This window comes from Alexandromys fortis, unplaced genomic scaffold (genome assembly GCF_014885135.2).
Source record: "Alexandromys fortis isolate MF-2015 unplaced genomic scaffold, M_Fortis_MF-2015_v1.1 scaffold_9, whole genome shotgun sequence".
Taxonomy (NCBI): domain Eukaryota; kingdom Metazoa; phylum Chordata; class Mammalia; order Rodentia; family Cricetidae; genus Alexandromys; species Alexandromys fortis.
The window spans coordinates 3,066,278-3,084,498 of record NW_026067892.1 but is presented as its reverse complement, the minus strand read 5'-3'; the positions used below and the strand labels follow the sequence as shown (position 1 = coordinate 3,084,498).

At 45.1% G+C, this 18,221-nt stretch overlaps 1 protein-coding gene across 2 annotated transcripts in view; it reads right to left on the bottom strand.

The window, feature by feature from the left end:
• Cmtr1 (cap methyltransferase 1) overlaps positions 1-18,221 on the bottom strand; it is a 62,696-nt gene that overhangs the window by 31,990 nt on the left and 12,485 nt on the right. The window contains exons 1-2 of one of the 2 annotated variants that reach the window (XM_050138577.1): positions 13,903-14,059; positions 11,324-11,458 (exon numbers count right to left, since the gene is read on the bottom strand). In XM_050138577.1, coding sequence (XP_049994534.1) covers positions 11,324-11,453 — 130 coding nt within the window. In that variant the 5' untranslated portion in view covers positions 11,454-11,458; positions 13,903-14,059. Of the gene's footprint in view, positions 1-11,323; positions 11,459-13,902; positions 14,060-18,221 lie in introns of those variants that run through there. The other variant, XM_050138570.1, reaches the window with a different exon arrangement.

The window sequence follows — 18,221 nt, the reverse complement described above, 5'->3', positions numbered from 1 at the left end:
TAACTTTCTCTCCACGGATTACTCAGCCTGCTTTCTTATACAACCAAAGGCCACCTGCCCAGGAGTGCCCCATCAGTAGATCGGACCCTCTTCATCAATCATTTATGAAGACAGTGCCCTACAGGGGAATGTGATGGAGCGTTTCCTCAGTTGAGAGTCCTTCTTTCCATGTGACCCTAGCTTACATCAAGCTGACGAAAACCTAGCTAGCACAACTGACTACGTGTCAACTTGACACACAAACACATCACTATTCAACTATAATCTTTCTTTTCTCATTTGTCCCTAAAATCTCATGTTAATATTAGTATCACAATATAAAACATAACTTTAAAAGTCTCATAATTTAAAAGAAAAAATTCTTACACTTTACAAGTTCAGTCTCTTAAAAATACCCAAGTCTCATGTCCAGTGGTATCACTGGGAAGCCTACTCTTTTCTGAAGGGAAATGGGGGAGATAAAGGGCGATGGACTGGGAGGAGTGTAACTGTAGGCTCCTGTAAAATCAAAATAAACTATGTACTTTTTATTCCAAGTGGGAAGAACCAAGGCCCAATCACAAGCAAAATCAAAATTCAACAATGTAAAAAAGTTCAGCTTGGGGCTCAGAGGTTAAGAGCCCTGGCTGCCCTTTCAGAGGTCCTGAGTTCAATTCCCAGCAACCACATGGTGGCTCACAGCCATCTACAAAGAGATCTGGAGCCTTCTTCCGGTGTGCAGGCACACATGGAGGCAGAATGTTATATCCTTAAAAGAAAAAGTTCAGCTTGATGTCTGGGACTCACTGACAATCCTCTAGGTTCCACAGGGCCTATACAGCTCTGTTTGTCCAGCTTGTTTCACAGGCTCAGGGCCGCTGCACTCCACAGCTGCTGCTGTCCTCAGTGGTCACTCACATTTACTGCTGTCTCTAATGGCCTCTCCTGGCCTCTCGAAAGTGCCAAGCTGCTTTCTGTGACCCTATATGCCCTTAAAACTAGTACTAAGTAAGATAATCTCACACATTATCAAAGCCAGAATGAGCTGTAGCCTCAGTCGCCTCTTGACCATAGCTACTACGTGCTAACCCTGAAGAAAAAACTCCCAGAAGTCTTCACATCAGCGATGCTGGTCCTTTGTTAGTCCTAACTGATTTCCCAGCTCCAGCTAATCAGCAGTAACTGTCCCAAGTAAAGCAAAAGTTTCACCTTAGTGGTGTTGACCGCTTAATCAGTCCCATCTAACCAGCACTCCAGATTCTTGATTTGAATTTACATGAATAACCAATGACTTCATAGTCTTTAAGGGCTCTCAGAGTTTCCTCTGAAACCGGGCCTCCATCAATCTGCACTACTCTGAGCATTATTTTCCAAGTTCTCACAACCGCTCAGTAAGCTCTCAACACTCAACCGCTTTTCCAGTCCAAATTTCCAAATTCCTTCTACAATCTTCCCCCAAAACACCATGGTCAGTTCAATTACAGCAATATCTCATGAACATGGTATCAAGCTCTGCCTTAGGGTTTCTAACTGTGAGGAAACACCATGACCAAAAGCAACTTGAGGAGAATAGGTTTATGTCATCTTAGAGCTTACTGCCTTTCATGAAGGGAAGGAGACAGGGCAGGAACCAGAGCAGAGACCACCAAAGAGCATGAGAGAAGAGCCAAGACTTAAAGCTGACTTAGTGACTTGCTCAGCTTGTTTTTTTATATAATCCAAGATGACCTGCCAGGACAGCAAAGCCCACAGTGGCCTGGGCCCTACCACATCAATCATTAATCAAGAAAATGAAACACAGGCTTGCCTACAGGCCAATGTGATGGAGGCATTTTTTCAACTGAGGTTCCTTCTTTTCAGATGGCTCTAGCTTGTGTTAAACTGAGTAGAGAAGGCAGCCAGCACAAGAGGTTTCTGAGACAAATCCACCTGAATATGAAAACACTCTCAAAAGTTTGGGCAAGAATTTCTATACATTTCCACTAAAAATGGTACAAACAGCAGTAAACTAAGAGGAATACAGAACAGGAAATAAAGATGGTGATGTCCAATCTGATCCCAAGGCTTAAGAAGTTGGGCAATCCCAGCACTCAGGGGACAGCAGGTGGATCTCTGTGTTCAAGGTGAGCCTGGTCTACAGAGCAAGTTCCAGGATGGTCAGAGCCCACACAAAGAAACCTTGTTATGAGGGAATAAAGAAAAAAAAAAAAAAAAACAACCAAACAACAACAATAAAGAGGTTAGACAGTGAGCCACCCATAATGATGCTCACCTTTGATCCCAAGGTTTAAGAAGTTGGGCAATCCCAGCACTCAAGAGGCATAGGCATACGGATCTCTGAGTTCGAGGTCAGCCTGGTCAACATACAGTTTTCCAGGACAGCCGGAGATACACAGTAAGACTGTCTCAAACACTAAATAAAAGAAGTTGGACAGTGCTCAGCAGTGCACACGTCTTAGTAGTAACTTGTTACCTAAGGACATGGGGAGAGCAGGGACAGGAGGATTCCTGGAGTTTATTAGTCAACTAGCAGCTATTCTAACTGAATCAATGAGCACTCTAGGTTCAATGAGAGATTCAGTCTCAAAACAAGGAGGAAAGTAACCGAGGAAGAAATCACCCAGTCTAGCTTTCTGGCACGCGCACACACACACCAAGAGTTTCTTGCAAGGATCCAAGAACTAAGAACACTTGCAATATGTGTTGAAACAGATCACCAAGACTGTCAAAAAAATAACAGAAGGTGGAGTTGAGGCCCATTCCACAAGAGGAATTCACATCTGGTGCTGTAAACCCAATCAAATTCCACAGCTGCGGCGGTCACAAGCCCTAGTGGGGAAGCTGCGGCTGGTCTGCTAAAGAAACAAGATGGCTTCTGAGTAATTGTTTATGCCCATAGAGCAACACTGCTGTCAGCTTCGGGCAGACGAGCTTCTCTCTGCAGTGAGCAGTGGTAATGGCAGAGGCCCAGAACTGGTCAAAGTGAAAATAAGTGACTCTTTAGCCATGGGGCTAGAGAGACGGCCCAGTAGTTAAGAGAATGCACTGCTCTTCCAGAGAACCAGAATTAGATTCCCAGCACCCACAAAGAGCAGCCCACGATTTCCTGTAACTCCAAGAGACCCAACACCTCCTTCTAGATTCAGAAGGAATCTGCACTCACATGCACATAACCACACAGAGAATCATTTTTTAATCTTTTAAAATAATTTAAATGTCCAACTAAAAATAGGAAAGCTCTGTCATTCTTCCAAGGTTCAGCGCATATCCTGAAAGAAGGGCGGAAAGGATGTGGAGTCAGGTGGGGAGAGGTGTGGAGCTCTCACTTCAGGCTGAGACGGTTGCTGCACTCCTGAACTACAGCAGTGATTTCCTGCACAAGACGGGGTCCATCAGCATCTGTCATAGGAGGTGGGCTGTTCATGGGCCCCTCCCTGAGGATGTATACACAGCCAATGGTTGATGGGGGAGGGAGAGACACTTCTTCAGTGGTGTGGCCACTGGTAAGGTGCCCACAACTCCTGTAAACAAACCCCTCACCCATAAGCATGTAATCAATTCTAAGGAGACACACTGGGGGTGTCTGTCTATTTTTGTCACTGAGTCTCTCCATAAAAGTAGAAGGGGGCTGGCTAGTCGGGATCAAGCAAAGAGGGAAGAGAGTCATGGGGGTGAATGTGTGAATATGATCAAATCACATTATATACATGTTTGAAACTACCATAATAAAATTTATTATAAATACATGCTTTAAAAAAAGATAAGCACTTAAAAGGGCACTGGAGAGAGGGTTCAGTGGTTAAGAACTCTTGCAGCTCTTGAAGCAGATCCAGACACCCACATGGCAGCTTACCCATCTCTAATTCCAGTTCCAGGAGATTTGGCACCCTCTTCTGACCACCATGTGCACCAGGCACAGATACGGTATATATACATATATGTAGGCAAAACTCATATACATAATAACTTTTTTTTTCGGTTTTTCGAGACAGAGTTTCTCTGTAGATTTGTAGCCTGTCCTGGAACTAGCTCTTGTAGACCAGACTAGCCTTGAACTCACAGAGATCCACCTGCCTCTGCCTCCCAAGTGCTGGGATTAAAGGCCTGCACCACCACTGCCTGGCAAATCAAATCTTTTTAAAATTTAAATAATAATAACCACTGGGGTATATAACTCTATGTAGAGTGCTTAGCCAGCATACATGATGTCTACTCGGGTAGAAAATTATGCATTTTAATTTCTTGTACTTGCATTGTAATTGAGATTTGAAAGCTAAGATGCATAAAAACAATGAAACCGATGACCCTGAAAGTGCCGATGCACACACACACAGGGACTGGGGGCCTGGAAACAGAATGGAAAATGACAGTGAGGGACAAACCTGATCTAGTTTTCTACCACAAAGAGCAGAATGAAACAGCTCGGGTTTTGTTTCAAGATTTCTATCTTTAAATCATGTGTATGGGGGCTGGAGAGATGGCTCAGCGGTTAAGAGCATTGCCTGCTCTTCCAAAGGCCCTGAGTTCAATTTCCGGCAACCACATGGTGGCTCACAACCATCTGTAATGAGGTCTGGCGCCCTCTTCTGGCGTGCAGGCATACACGTAGAAAGAATATTGTGTACATAATAAATAAATATTTAAATCATGTGTATGTGTGAGTGCATATGCACATGTGAGGACAGGTGTGTGCTCTCAGAGTCCAGAAGAGGTGTCAGATTCCAAGGAGCAACAGGCATAGGCCTTTGTGAGCCATCTGACAGGTATAGGGCACTCAACAATCTCTGCAGTCCTTTTCTTACACTTTTTTTTTTTTTCGAGACAGGGTTTCTCTGTAGGTTTGTAGCCTATCCTGGAACTAGCTCTTGTAGACCAAACTGGCCTTGAACTCACAAAGATCCACCTGCCTCTGCCTCCCGAGTGCTGGGATTAAAGACTTGCGCCACCACCACCCGGCTAAATTAAATTTCTTTATAATATTTTTTTTTTTACATTATTTGTTGTGTGGTGATGGTTTTAGTGGGGGTTGTATGATGGCATGCTAATGGGAATGCAAGCTGGTACAACCCCTTTGGATGTCAGTGTGACAATTGCTCAGAAAATTAGGAAACAACCTTCCTCAAGACCCTATAATACCACTTTTGGGTATATATCCAAAGGATGCTCAATTGTGCCACAAGGACATGTGCTCAACTATGTTCATAGCAGCTTTGTTTGTCATAGCCAGAACCTGGAAACAACCTAAATGCCCCTCGACTGAAGAATGGATAAAGAAAATGTGGTACATTTACACAATGGAGTACTACACAGAAGAAAAAAATAACGACAGCTTGAAATTCACAGGAAAATGGATGGAGCTAGAAAATATTATTTTGAGTGAGATAACCCAGATACAGAAAGACAATTATCACATGTACTCACTCAAAGGTGGTTTTTAAACATAAAGCAAAGAAAGCCAGCCTACGAACCACAATCCCAGAGAGCTTAGACAACAATGAGGATACGAACAAAGACTTACATAGATCTAATCTACATGGGAAGTAGAAAGTAGAAAAAGACAAGATCTCATGAGTAAATTGGAAGCATGGGGACCTTGGGAAAGGGTTGAAGGGGAGGGGAGAGGCATTGAGGGGAGCAGAGAAAAATGAAGAGCTCAAAAACTCTCAATTAAAAAAAGAAAACAGTTGGGCAGTGATGGCAAATGCCTTTAATTACAGCACTTGGGAAGCAGAGGCAGGCGGATCTCTGTGAGTCTGAGGCCAGCCTGGTCTACAATGTGAGTTCCAGGAAAGCCAGGGCTGTTACACAGAGAAACCCTGTCTTGAAAAAGAACACAAAACAAAACAAACAAACAACAACAACAAAAGGCCCATTGCTTATCTAGGTCAGACAACTCCTTTGGTTCAGAACCTGTTCTTGATAGGTCCAATACTAAGTAAAATAGGACACTTTCTATGAAAAAATAACTGTCAGATAAATGTGCATTTTTAAAGAATAAAACATTCTGAAAAAAAAAAAAACAGCATTCGAAATATACTCAAAATGGTGTTTTCTAAACCAGAAGAAATTTTAGTTTAAGAGCATGAAATCTGTCCCTTCCTATTAAGATGGCTGCCCAATTTTCTTAATAAGTATCTCACTTGTATCCATCAATGCAGCACACGTCACAGTGGCAGAGAGTGCTACTCAAAAGGAAAGGACAGAACATTAACAATAAGTAACCATGGAAACGGAGAGGTGAGGCGGTATTTATTTTCTGGTTTTGTACTTTGCTGCAAAAACTGGGGGTGGGAGGGACACACACCATTCCAAGCTCTGAGAAGAGATTGGTTTCTTTCCAGAGAAATCGGCAGCAGCTCTGAGAGGCAAGGCCTCCTGATGGCTCAAGATGCTTCCCAGGCTGCAATCTGTCATCTCCCATGTGGAGAAGAGAGAGCTCTGCAGCAAAGCCCACACACTAAGGAATGGTGCTCCCAAGTGCAGATTCTCTAAGGTGCCTCCATTCCTTTAACCACACTGCTCAGTAGTAAAAGGCGGGGCAGAGAATGTGCCCTGATGGCTCTGCTGGGAATCTGTTGATTCAGGCTTAGTTAGAAGCTACAGTGCTGTAGCAGTCTTGTCCCTTTTACTAGCCTTGTAGACATACGCAGGCCTACCCTAAGAGCATCTTTTGAAAGGGGGTTGTACATGCTCCAGCTCTAAGGATCCAGGAGGATCCTTCAGGATCCAGTAGTGAGAGTGGTGTGGCACACATCCCACAGCCAGATGTTCGGGTTCTCACCACCTTGAGAACAGTAAGACGAGTATGCCAAGGTTAAAAATGAAAGTGATAACCCAAGAGAGGCAGCTCCAACCAATCCTAGCCAAGGTGAGAAGCACACAGATACCGAATAAAATATGAATTTTAATGATCACCATATCCTACTTAACAAGTGTTAGGGAATACACTCATTCTTGCTTAAAGATGCCTTTTCTCCTTAATGCCAAACAAATAGTAACTCATTAGAGCAATTTAAACAGACACCGATAAAGAGAGTTGTTGATTTAAGGCCATGAATCTGGACTGACAGGAAAGCAATCGTGTTTCAGGGCAAAAGCCTATTGAGGGAAGAACTAAACCTGGTGGAGGGAAAGCTGCTTTTAATGTGCTGCTGGTTGGTTTGCCACTTCCAAACCAACCAGCTACAAGAGGATCCTGAGCCCACACTATATGCACACTGTAAAAAAAAAAAGACATGTTCCATTTTCCTGGGATCTAGACCAATTTTCCTGTTAGAAGCAGCTAAAAAGAACAAGATGCTGCCAAGTACCTCTTACTGCAAGAAGGTTATCTGACTGAGCTTCTAAGAGTTTATTTACACTTGAAAATGCTTTCAAACTCCTCTAGAACACCTGGAAGAGACTGATGCCAAGATGCCCATGATAATATCCCTTTCTTCTTTTCCTCGGCTAAATGTCAAGCTGTTGAGTTGGCAATGATCTACCTAAGAAAAATGTCAAACAAACTAATTAAGTAGATCTGCTAATGAATCATCACATTGATCCAGCAAAGGAAGAAAACACTAGGTCCAGACAGGAATACTCAGTACTATTTTTCCATTTTCTGATTGTCCCCAAAGGGGATTTCTCAAATCTAGCTGAACTGTTCGGGAGTAGATGGAAACATCCCTGCTGTAACTCAACAGCCTGAAGAGGAGAGCCTCACATGCAACTCAGGAAACAGCAAGCTTGGCAGAGCACTGTCCTGGAGACGCCTAAGAGGAGCTGATACAGAACATAGTCCGAAAGTCAGAGGAGAGAAGGGATGGGCAAGGGAAAGACGCCAGGAGTTTCATATTCTTAGAAAGATGACAACATGACCTTTTCTCAGTCCTCTCTAGAAACTATGGACTAAGTAGTTTGCTCCATTGCCAGGCATGCAAGAGAGCAGGAACCACGGAACAGTCAGGCTGATCTTGTCCTGTCACTGTGTCACTGGGAGGCTGCTCTCTCCTTACAGTAAACTAACCTGGAAATATGTAGCTATGTTGGTTTGCCTCTGCCTTTTGCCTTGTTTTCTACAACTGAAAAAAACAACCAACTGGTCTACTGTCAGACACACATAAAGCTGGCCAGTCCCAATCTCCACTCTCTACACACGGCAGCAATAGTCAGTCCTGAGTCATGAAGCTACTTCCAGAAAAGGTTAAAGCTATTTTGTAGAATTAAGGGCATATGCCAGGCCAGTAATTGTTATATGATTCTTTTTTAACTCTTTTGGGTTCCCTTTGGCAGGGGGCCTGCCACCCAGTTCCCAAATAAATCTCACATGAAGGCTTATTCACATGAATGCCTGGCCTTGTTTCTTGCTAGCTTTTTTTTTTTTTTTTTCGAGACAGGGTTCCTCTGTAGCTTTGGAGCTTGTCCTCGAACTAGCTCTTGTAGTCCAGGCTGGCCTCAAGTTCACAGAGATCCGCCCACCTCTGCCTCTTGAGTGCTGGGATTAAAGGTATGCGCCACCACCGCTTGGCTTGCTAGCTTTTCTTAAATTAACCCATCTACCTTTTCCCTCTGGTATTCTGTATACCTTACTTTCTTTCTTACTCAGCGGCTGCCTGGGAGACTGGGTGGCTGGCCCCTGATGTCCTCCTCGTTCTCTCTCCCACCAGATTTCTCCTTCTGTATTTATTCTCTCTGCCTGCCAGCCCAGCCTATCCTTGCTATTGGCCGTTCATCTCTTTATCAGACCATCAGGTGTGGTAGACAAGCATAGTAACACAGCTTCACAGAGTTAAACAAATGCTATGTAAATAAAGTCATACACCTGAAAATAATATTCCCCAACATGTAATCACACTTCACAGACACATTTTTAAAAGTTTAAAATGTCTGGGCTGGAGAGATGGTTAAGACACTGGATGCTCTTTCAGGTCCTGAGTTCAATTCCCAGAAACGATATGGTGGCTCACAACCATCTATAAGATCTGGTGCCCTCTTCTGGGGTGCAGGCATACATGCAGGCAAAAAACTATACACATAAAAAATAAATCTTTTAAAAAAAAAGTTTAAATTGTCAATCATAGGCCAGACAGTGGTAGCACAGGCCATTTATCCAGCACTCAGGGGGGAGCAGAGGCAGGCAAATCTCTGTGAGTTAGAGGTCAGCCTGGCTACAGAGCAAGTTTCAGGACAGGCTCCAACATAGAGAGAAACCCTATCTCAAAAAAACAAAAAACCCAAAACTGTCAATCAGACTAGTTTCCTCATTTTATACTCACCGTCCTCACCAGGGAGCTGTCCTCTCACTTTTCCAAAGCCATCCAAAGATCCACTGAGCACTAGACACTTACGACCCAAGCATATGCTCCCTTGTCCCTTGTAGACCTCTCCATACCCAAGGGGACCTATAGGTGTTCTTGTTTCTTTCTTTCCATTTACTGACCCTGGTCACATATAGACTTTCTCGTCTATCCTGAAATCACTCAAGACTTTTTTGTTTTGTTTTTCAAAACAGGATTTCTGTGTAGCCCTGGCTGTCCTGGAACTCGCTCTGCACATCAGGCTGCCCTCACAATCAGAGATCCATTTGCCTCTGCCTGTTACCACTGCCCGCTCGGCTACCCCTTACGCCTTTTTACAATTGTTTTGTGGACAGGTCCCACAACATTGCTCAGGCTGATCTCAATCTCTTCACCTCAAATGATCTCTCTGGTGTCAACACCCCAGACAGACAGGAACCAGGCATATGTGACCATGTGCAACACTACTGAGTTTTTGAAGGCAGCCCTACCTGCATGCAAGGTCATGAGAGTCTCTGACCAGACTATATCACACCTGCGCCAAAGATACATTAGACTTAGAGCTGGAGAAGTGGCTCAGCGGTTAAGAGCACTGACAGCTCTTCAAGAGGACCTGGGTTCAATTCCCAGCACCCCATATGACAGCTCACAACTATAACTCCAGTTCCAATGGATCAGACACCTTCACACTAATGCATATAAAATAAAGTTAGATATAAAAAAGGGAAAAAAGATACATTAGGCTCACCACCTATCAAGTTTTTCTCTGGGCAGTTTTACTGGTACAGCGAATATGTAACTGTCCTTCTGTGAGCCTACACTAGTAAATAAACCAACACCCACAAAGGAAGCATCACACCCTTTTAGTCACCAATCTGTTACAAAGTTTCATTCCAGTTTACCAGTGATCACACAAAGCAAGCAAAAGGCAAGCCTGCTAGTGTACTGGGTTGGATATAGTGTGTTCCTTCAAAATTCCTGTCACATACAAACTGAGAAGGAATTTTATTTGGAAATAGGGTCTTTGCAGATAATAATCATGTTAAAATAAAGTAACTCTAAAGTGGCATAAGTCCTAACCCAACGCCTGCCATCCTCCTAGTAGGGAAATGTGGACACAGACACAGGAAGCAGAGGCAGAAACTGGAGACACAACTACCACTAGAGCCATATGCTACCAAGGACTGCCAGTGAGCCACCGTAGACGTTACAGAAGTAAGGAGGGGAAGTGTTTCCCAAGAGCCTTCATAGGGAGCATGCAGCCCTACTGAGAGTCTGGTTGAGACTGCTACTCTCCAGAAGTGAGAGGACCAAGTTCTGTTGTAAGCAGTGCAGTACACAGAAATGAATGGAAGCATAGTACCACACACATTTAATCCCAGCACTCAGGAGGCAGAAACAGGAGGATCTCTGTGAGTTTAAGGCCAGTCTTGTCTACATAATGAGTTCCAGGATAATCAAAAAATTATCTCAAAAAATAACAAAAAGAAAGAGGAAAAAGGAAAAATAAATGAATAGAGCTGTCTAACAGAGGACGTCTAATTGCTGACTATGAAGTGAATTCAGGCACTGTGCATGTTCACAATGTTAACCTGCAGGCAAAGCAAAGTTTCTTTATGCTGAATATAAACAGCAATCAGAGTGAGGCTCCACCACAGCTGGGCATTTCTAATTCCAGCTGCAGGACCTGAGAAGACTGTATGCAAGGACCAGAGTCAGACAGGCAGCTGCACCCCACATCTATGCCCCAAAATTATTTATAGTATTAAAACCACGGCACTCAAAAGTTACCACTTCTTCTACCTGACTTAAGGCAGTGAGGATGTCACCTGTTGAAGGACCAGTAACAGAATTAAGGCACTTCTGGACACAACCATACATCCCTTTTTTAAATTTAAAACAAGTTTCCCTACTCTTAGTAGGAGAATAATAGCAGAATGGAAGTCTATTTCTGTCAAATTTCTAATTTTGCCCAAGGGGCAGTAAACTATAGTCTGCTCAATTCAAGCACTAAGGCTTCAAACCACCAGATGGCCAGTGGCCTCAGATCACATAGCCCAGAATACCTTTTGCTGCATGATTGACAGAGGAGAGAGGTTCATCATCAGATGTAGAGCTGAGGTGCCGGGTAAATTCTCCAATTCGCTTCTGTTTCTTGAGGGGGGCAGTACATTCTGGATCAGTTCTCCTCTTCATTGTTACTACAACCACAAATCCCATCAGTCAGCTCTTGGGTTGGAACTACAGGGAATTAAGGATCCCCAAGTGTCAACAGCCATCAGCTAGGTGCATATCTTAGGGCCTCTTCCTCCAGGTAAGGTCTAGGAAAGGATGGCCAACCTCTGGATTTCAGGAACATTGGTCATTTTATTTATTTATTTATTTATTAATTATGTATACAATATTCTTTCTGCGTGTATGCCTGAAGGCCAGAAGAGGGCACCAGACCTCATTTCAGATGGTTGTGAGCCACCATGTGGTTGCTGGGAATTGAACTCAGGACCTTTGGAAGAGCAGGCAATGCTCTTAACCGCTGAGCCATCTCTCCAGCCCCAACATTGGTCATTTTTACCAGGAAACAAGGTGATCTCGGACTTAAAAACCCAGGGGCCACTGGTGTCAGATACCAAAAAGTTAGATGAATTCAACAAGGGAGGAAAAAAGGCCTTTGAGTACTTGTTACTCTGTCCTTTTAAGGCAATAGTGGCTATTCATGCCAGTGTGCACTGGAAACAAACTACAGAACCTACTAAATAACAGCCACCAGTATTTGCAAGAACCACCATACAATGATTTTTTTCAATCATTTTTGCCAGAAAAACTAAGATATTAGAAAATGTGACAAAAATGCTGGAATTTAGTTTATTTCATGTCTGGAATATGAAAGTGCTAGTGTAAGGCATGGATGCATTAGCTGGTTAGACCAAGAGTGGGAAAACCCTGGGACAACAGGTAGCTAGCTGTCAGAGTCCTGGGATACAAAGACACTAATTTTTTCCTTTTTAAAAATTTTGATTTTTTTGACATTAATTTTAAGACTAGGACTACATCTCCCATGATAAAAAGCGGAGTGCTGGGTGTGGCTAGTGTATGCCCGTGTCTCAGCACTCAAACTCAGAGTCTGAGTCTGAGAGAACTTGCAGCAAAACACCAAGGACGTGAGGATGTAGCTCACCGAGAGAGCCCTGCCCTGCGTGTGCAAGGCTGTGGATTTCAGTCCAGCAATGCAAGGGTGAAAATAAAAGAACATGAAGCTGCAAGCAGTCAGTGCCATGATGGCCATGAGCACGTGTGTAAGCGAGAAGAAAGCACAAAGTTTAAAATAAAAACAAACTGCTGAGGAGCTGGAGGCGTGGCTCAACAGGTCCGAGTGTGTACAGGTCCTGAATTCAGTTCCCCACCCTCACTCTGGACAGCTCACGAATGCTAGTCAGTAACTCTAGCTCCAGGGAAGCAGACTCCTCTGACCTCTTCAGGCAACCACACACGCCCACAACTTAAAATAGTAAAAATATTTTTTACAAAAATGAATGGAATGGAATGAAATGATCACGAGATCCTCAGGAGTGTATCCACAAACAGGGCTCAGAGAGGAGAAAAAGACAAAGTCAGAGGTAAACTGACATCTTGGGGGAAAGGCGCCTGCGGCGTGTCGTCAGACACACGTTGGTTTGAAGAGCAAATTTTCACTGTGAACTGACTACTCAGTAAAACCATACAAAAGTCAGACCCAGTCCAACTTATTTCAAAACATTTGCTGGGGGGCATAAAAAAAAAGAGGAATGGGTTTCTAGCAACAGCAGCGGAAGCAAGAAAGTCATGAAACTGGAGGATTAGTGATCCTCCCGCCACCCCAAACCTAGCAAAACACTGGATCCCGTTTCCGTGCCCAAGGACGAACCGGTGGACCCAACACAGTCATCCCTATCCCGGGAGGCAACTTCTTAAGTGACCCAGGCAGCGCCTATCAGAGGGAAGCAGGAAGACCAGGAGACTGAACAAACAGAAAGCAAGGCCGCGTTTCACTTGACATCTTAGGCCGCCAGAAAGGGCCCACAGGGAAGCCTTCAGGGAGCTCGGCAGAGCCTTCCTCGGGCCACACCACGCAAAAGTGGGGAGCCTGGGCGCGCGGCGAGCTCGGTGTAGAAGGCAAGGTGTAGAAGATACGAACGTCTCCTCCACCACAGCGCCTTCGAGTGGGGACCTCGCGGGGCATCCAATCCAACCTCTCCTCCCCGCCAGGGGAAGGCCACGGGGCTAGCTTGCCACCCACAAAGGCAGGCGCGCTCGGACAGGGCACTTTTGGGTGCAAGGCACCGAGGCCTGCTTCCTCCCCTCCGCGGGGTTCAGACGCCCTCTGAGCCTCCGCGCCCGGGGCCGGGCTTCGCACCGGGGCGGGAAGGGAACGCGGGGGGGCGGGGGGGCGGGGGGCGAGCTTCTCGTTTGGGAACGTCAGGTGTGAGACTGTGTACGCGGCGAGCAGCAGCAGCGGCGGCGGCAGCCCGGGCTCAGAGGTTGCTGGCGAGAAGGGGGCAGGAGCGGAGAGAAGCTACTAGAAGGCGGGCAGAGTCGCCGCCACAAGGGAAGGATGCTGCGCCCGCGCGCCCGCCCACTCGCTCCCCCCGGGCCGCGCGCCGGCACTCACGCTGAGGGGATGGGGCGAGCTGCCGGCGAGCGGAGACGAGGGGTCAGGCCGCCACTGTCGCCGCCGAGCCTGGCCCTGCAACCTCCTCCCTCACTTTCGTTTCCTCACCCGGCGGGCCAGCTGCGCCGTCGCGCTAAGAACCCGCCCTGCGGGCGGCGCCGCTTAATAACGTCACGAGCCCGCCAGCCCCGCCCCAGCCGGCTTCAGACTTGGGCCCTGGGAAAAGCCCGAGTCAGGCGGCGCTGGGCGCACGAGGCGCCTGCGCGAAAGGGTGGCCTTGCATAAGAAACTCTCTAGGGAAGAGAAATCAATCCTTCACCTCAGTTTACTTCATTTTGTTGGGTACTTGAAGAGATAAACTCCCAAGATGCCTGAATAAGTCATGTGACGTTTTACCGGTTTTTTTTTGTACCACTAGCTGGGCTATCCCAAACAGAGTAGCGAGAAGCCACCTCGACCTCAAGTTTGTCCGAAATTTTAAAGACAAGGCCCGCAATTGTGACGTATACAGAAAAACAGCTCTGGTCACCTGTAGCAAGTAAGCACTGTTTACAGAAGTAGACAGCAATTAAACCAGGCAGTTAACTTTTAGGTCAGAGTCACTTTGTATAGAAATTTAAGGCTGCTTAAAGTGACCACAGGCCAGTTTTTACCCAAGATAGTTTTAACCATAAAGTATTTATTCTTAGGAGCTTGGCAGTGGCACGCACCTTTAACTCCAGAACTGGGAAGTAGAAGCAGGCGAATCTCTAGGAGTTGGAACCCAGCCTGGTCTACTAAGCTAGTTCCAGGACAGCAAGAAGTACATAGTGAGACCGGCCCTATCTCATTACGTACCCAGAAGAAAGTATTCTTAGGAATGGCTTCACCAGATGACATATAGTTCAGTAGTTCACTGCAGACTCGTCTTTATTATATAGATTAAGAACAAAGACAGCCGGAAACTGGCCGATGTCTGAGGCCACGGTTCTCATTACACAGGACCCACTTAGAGAGGACAGCGAACTAGGAGTAGCTCAGTGCCGAGAGCGTTTGTCTGGTACACACAGGTCCTAGGTTCAATTCCCAATAACTCAGCCAAAAGAAGGAATGTCATCTGTCATTTGACCACTCGGACAGAGAGAGACTCATTTCTAATCCCCTCCTTCCCATTTTCAGACTAATGTAACTTTGCTAGACATTCTCAGCTGGGTTCGTCTCAAATTCCATGAATTCAAATGTCACCGTATGTTCTTCCAGAATGTTGCTTTTTTTGTAAAGGATTTTTTCCTTTTTTCTTTTATTTTATTGATTTTTGTTGTGCTCTACTTTCTTCTCCTCTCCCCTCCCCTTCAACCATCTCCCAAGGTCCCTTGGGCAAGGGGCTGGAGTTTGAAACACACAGGCAGCCAAGAATGCTCCTTTATTGTGTTCAGATCTCCTTGACTAATGGCAAGTCCTAACTCTCAGCTGCAAGCCCACCAGAAACCACTCTCCTGTCATCAGGAACTCCTGAGGGTCTCGTGCTCAGAGCAGCTGCAAAACAAGTTGTTTGCTCAGAGCAGCTGCAAGCATAGGAAAACAAGTTGTTTACTCCAGCAGGCAGGGGGTCAGAGGAAATTCAGGGTATGGGGGTTCACAGTCCCCAACAAATTGTGATGTTTGTGTCCAGTCAAGTTGTTTCTAGTACATTCTCCTTGAAACTAAAGTGGGTTTTTGTTGTTGTTGTTGTTGTTATTGGGTTTTTTTTTTGCATTATTATGTGATCCTATCACAACCCATCAGTGATTAAAACCTGATGTCCCACTGCTATTAAGGTGACAATAAAGTTCTGAGTGGCCTGAAAGCCCCCCAGCGTTGTTCTACTAGGTCCTGCCATAGCCCTAGTCCTGTCTTTCTCAAATACAGTGTATCTCTAAGGGTTCCTCTCTCTGTCTTTCTCTCAGTGCTAATGTCCACTAACCCCTCGGATCTGGACGTAGTCCTCTCCTCTCTGGAGCCTTTCCTGACATCACAGAGTCATTAGCACCACCTCCACCTAGAAAAGCTAGCAGGCACTGCATCCTCCATCCACCATGTGGCTCTCAAAAGACTCAAGCCATTAGGCTCGGCAGCAAGGCCAGTCCCTCAGAGCCATGACACAGACCCTGGAGGACCTCAGAATGAACAGTCACGATCAGCAGAGAAACAAAAGATACAAAAGTAAGTGGGTTGAGAAATGAATCATTGGAAAGCACAGCAGCTGCTGTGTGTGGTGGTGCACGCCTTTAATCCCAGCTTTGGGAGGCAGAGGCAAGCAGATCTAAATTCTAGTCCAGCCTGATTTAGAGTGAGTTCCTGGCCAATCAGTGAGAAGCTATCTCAAAAAACAGAAGAAAAAGAGAGAAAGGAAACAAAGACTGTTCCACAAGACGGGCTCACCACTCCAGGTGGTGGTGGCACACACCTCTAATATCAACTTTAGGGAGGCAGAGGCAACCAGAGCTCTGTGAGCTTGAGGCCAGCCTGGTCTACAGAGTCCTAGGACAGCCTGGACTGTTACATAGAGAAACCCTGTCGAAGACAGACAGACAGACAGACAAGAGAGAGAGGCATTCCAGGCTGAAGAGAGGTCTGGAAGCTTCCACTAACAGCAGAAACAGCTGTGTCAGTCACCTGAAAATGGAGAAACTACACACAAAATTTTTCGGTTGGCGATTATCTAAATTCACTTTACACAGGCTTGTTTCAAAGCCGCCAGCTGTGGTTGGCAGAGCATTCAGCTGCTCTGACTTGCTGAGATCAGTTTCTAGGTTGCTATGGCAGGTTTCCTTATATTTCTGTATGCAACAAGATTGGTTACAATTAACTATGCCTGGAGCCACACATAGGCCAAATTGAGGCCAGATTGAGTTCAGAGCCACGCTGGTCTACAGAATGGAAGTCTGGCTAAAAAGATGGGAGGAGTGGCACAGACCTTTAATCCCAGCAGCTGGGAAGCGGAGGCAGAAGGATCTGTGTGAATTCAAGTCCAGTATGGTCTATATATTGAGTTCAAGGTCAGCCAGAGTTACATTGTAAGACCCTGTAAATAATAATAACAATAATAAACCATACTTACCCCAGCTAGGTAAACATACAGTGAATCATTTTTCCTATTTTCAAGTTCTTAAAAATATACATAATGGTTGAAAGCAAATGTAACATTGTCTGGAAGGGTTTCAATGTCTGCGGATGTAATCCTGCAAATGTAACATTGTCTGGAGGGGTTTTCAATGTCTGCAGATGTAATCCTCAGGAAGAGTCTAAGAGGAAGGGAAAGGAAGAGGAGGTAAGCTCTCTACATTCCAGCAGACCAGGACAAATACTGGCTTTGAATTCAGGGGGGAAAGTCAGTATATCACAGTGCCCAAGTTTTTTAGTTTTCTTAAAAATATTTATTTATTATATATACAGTGTTTTGCCTGCATGGCAGAAGAGAACACCAGATCTCAGTACAGATGGTTGTGAGTCACCATGTGGTTGCTGGGAATTGAACTCAGGACCGCTGAAAGAACAGCCAGTGCTCTTAACCTCTAAGCCATCTCTCCAGACTGTTTTTTTTTTAAAATTTATTTTCAAAACATAAATTGTTAGTCATCCTGAGCACACCCCTGTAATCCTCACACTTGGGGGATGGAGGGAGGAGGATCAAGCATTCAGATTCATAGTTGGCAAGTGTTAGGCCACCTTAGACGATGTGAGACCCTTACCAACAAAAGGCTGGTTCTTTGAAAAGATCAGTAAATTTACTACCTATCCAGATTAACAAACAGCGAGAAAAGGTTAAAAATCACCACATCAGGGTGGAATGGGTCATCTTCACAGACCCTGCAGATGTTAAGAAGGGCAATCTGAGACCCTCTAAGACAGCAACTGATGTGGGCTAATTCCTTAACAACTACAAACTGCTGGAATTTACCCACGGCAAAATAGAGAAACTGACTAGCCCTATATCTACTAAGAAAGTACATTCATGGCTGTTTATTCTTTTTTTTTTAAAGATTTATTTATTATTTATTATGTATACAGTATTCTCAGTACTCTGCCTGCAGGCCAGAAGAGGGCACAGATCTCATTACAGGTGGCTGTGAGCCACCATGTGGTTGCTGGGAATTGAACTCAGGACCTCTGGAAGACCAGCCAGTGCTCTTAACCGCTGAGCCATCTCTCCAGCTCATGGCTGTTTATTCTTAAGCACACTTTAAGTCTTGAAATCCAAATGGTAGTTTAGTTTTCTTTCTGTTACTATGATAAAATACCCTGGCATGATGTGGGAAGTCCTTCTGTACATGTGTTGCTTTTATGGGCTAATGAATAAA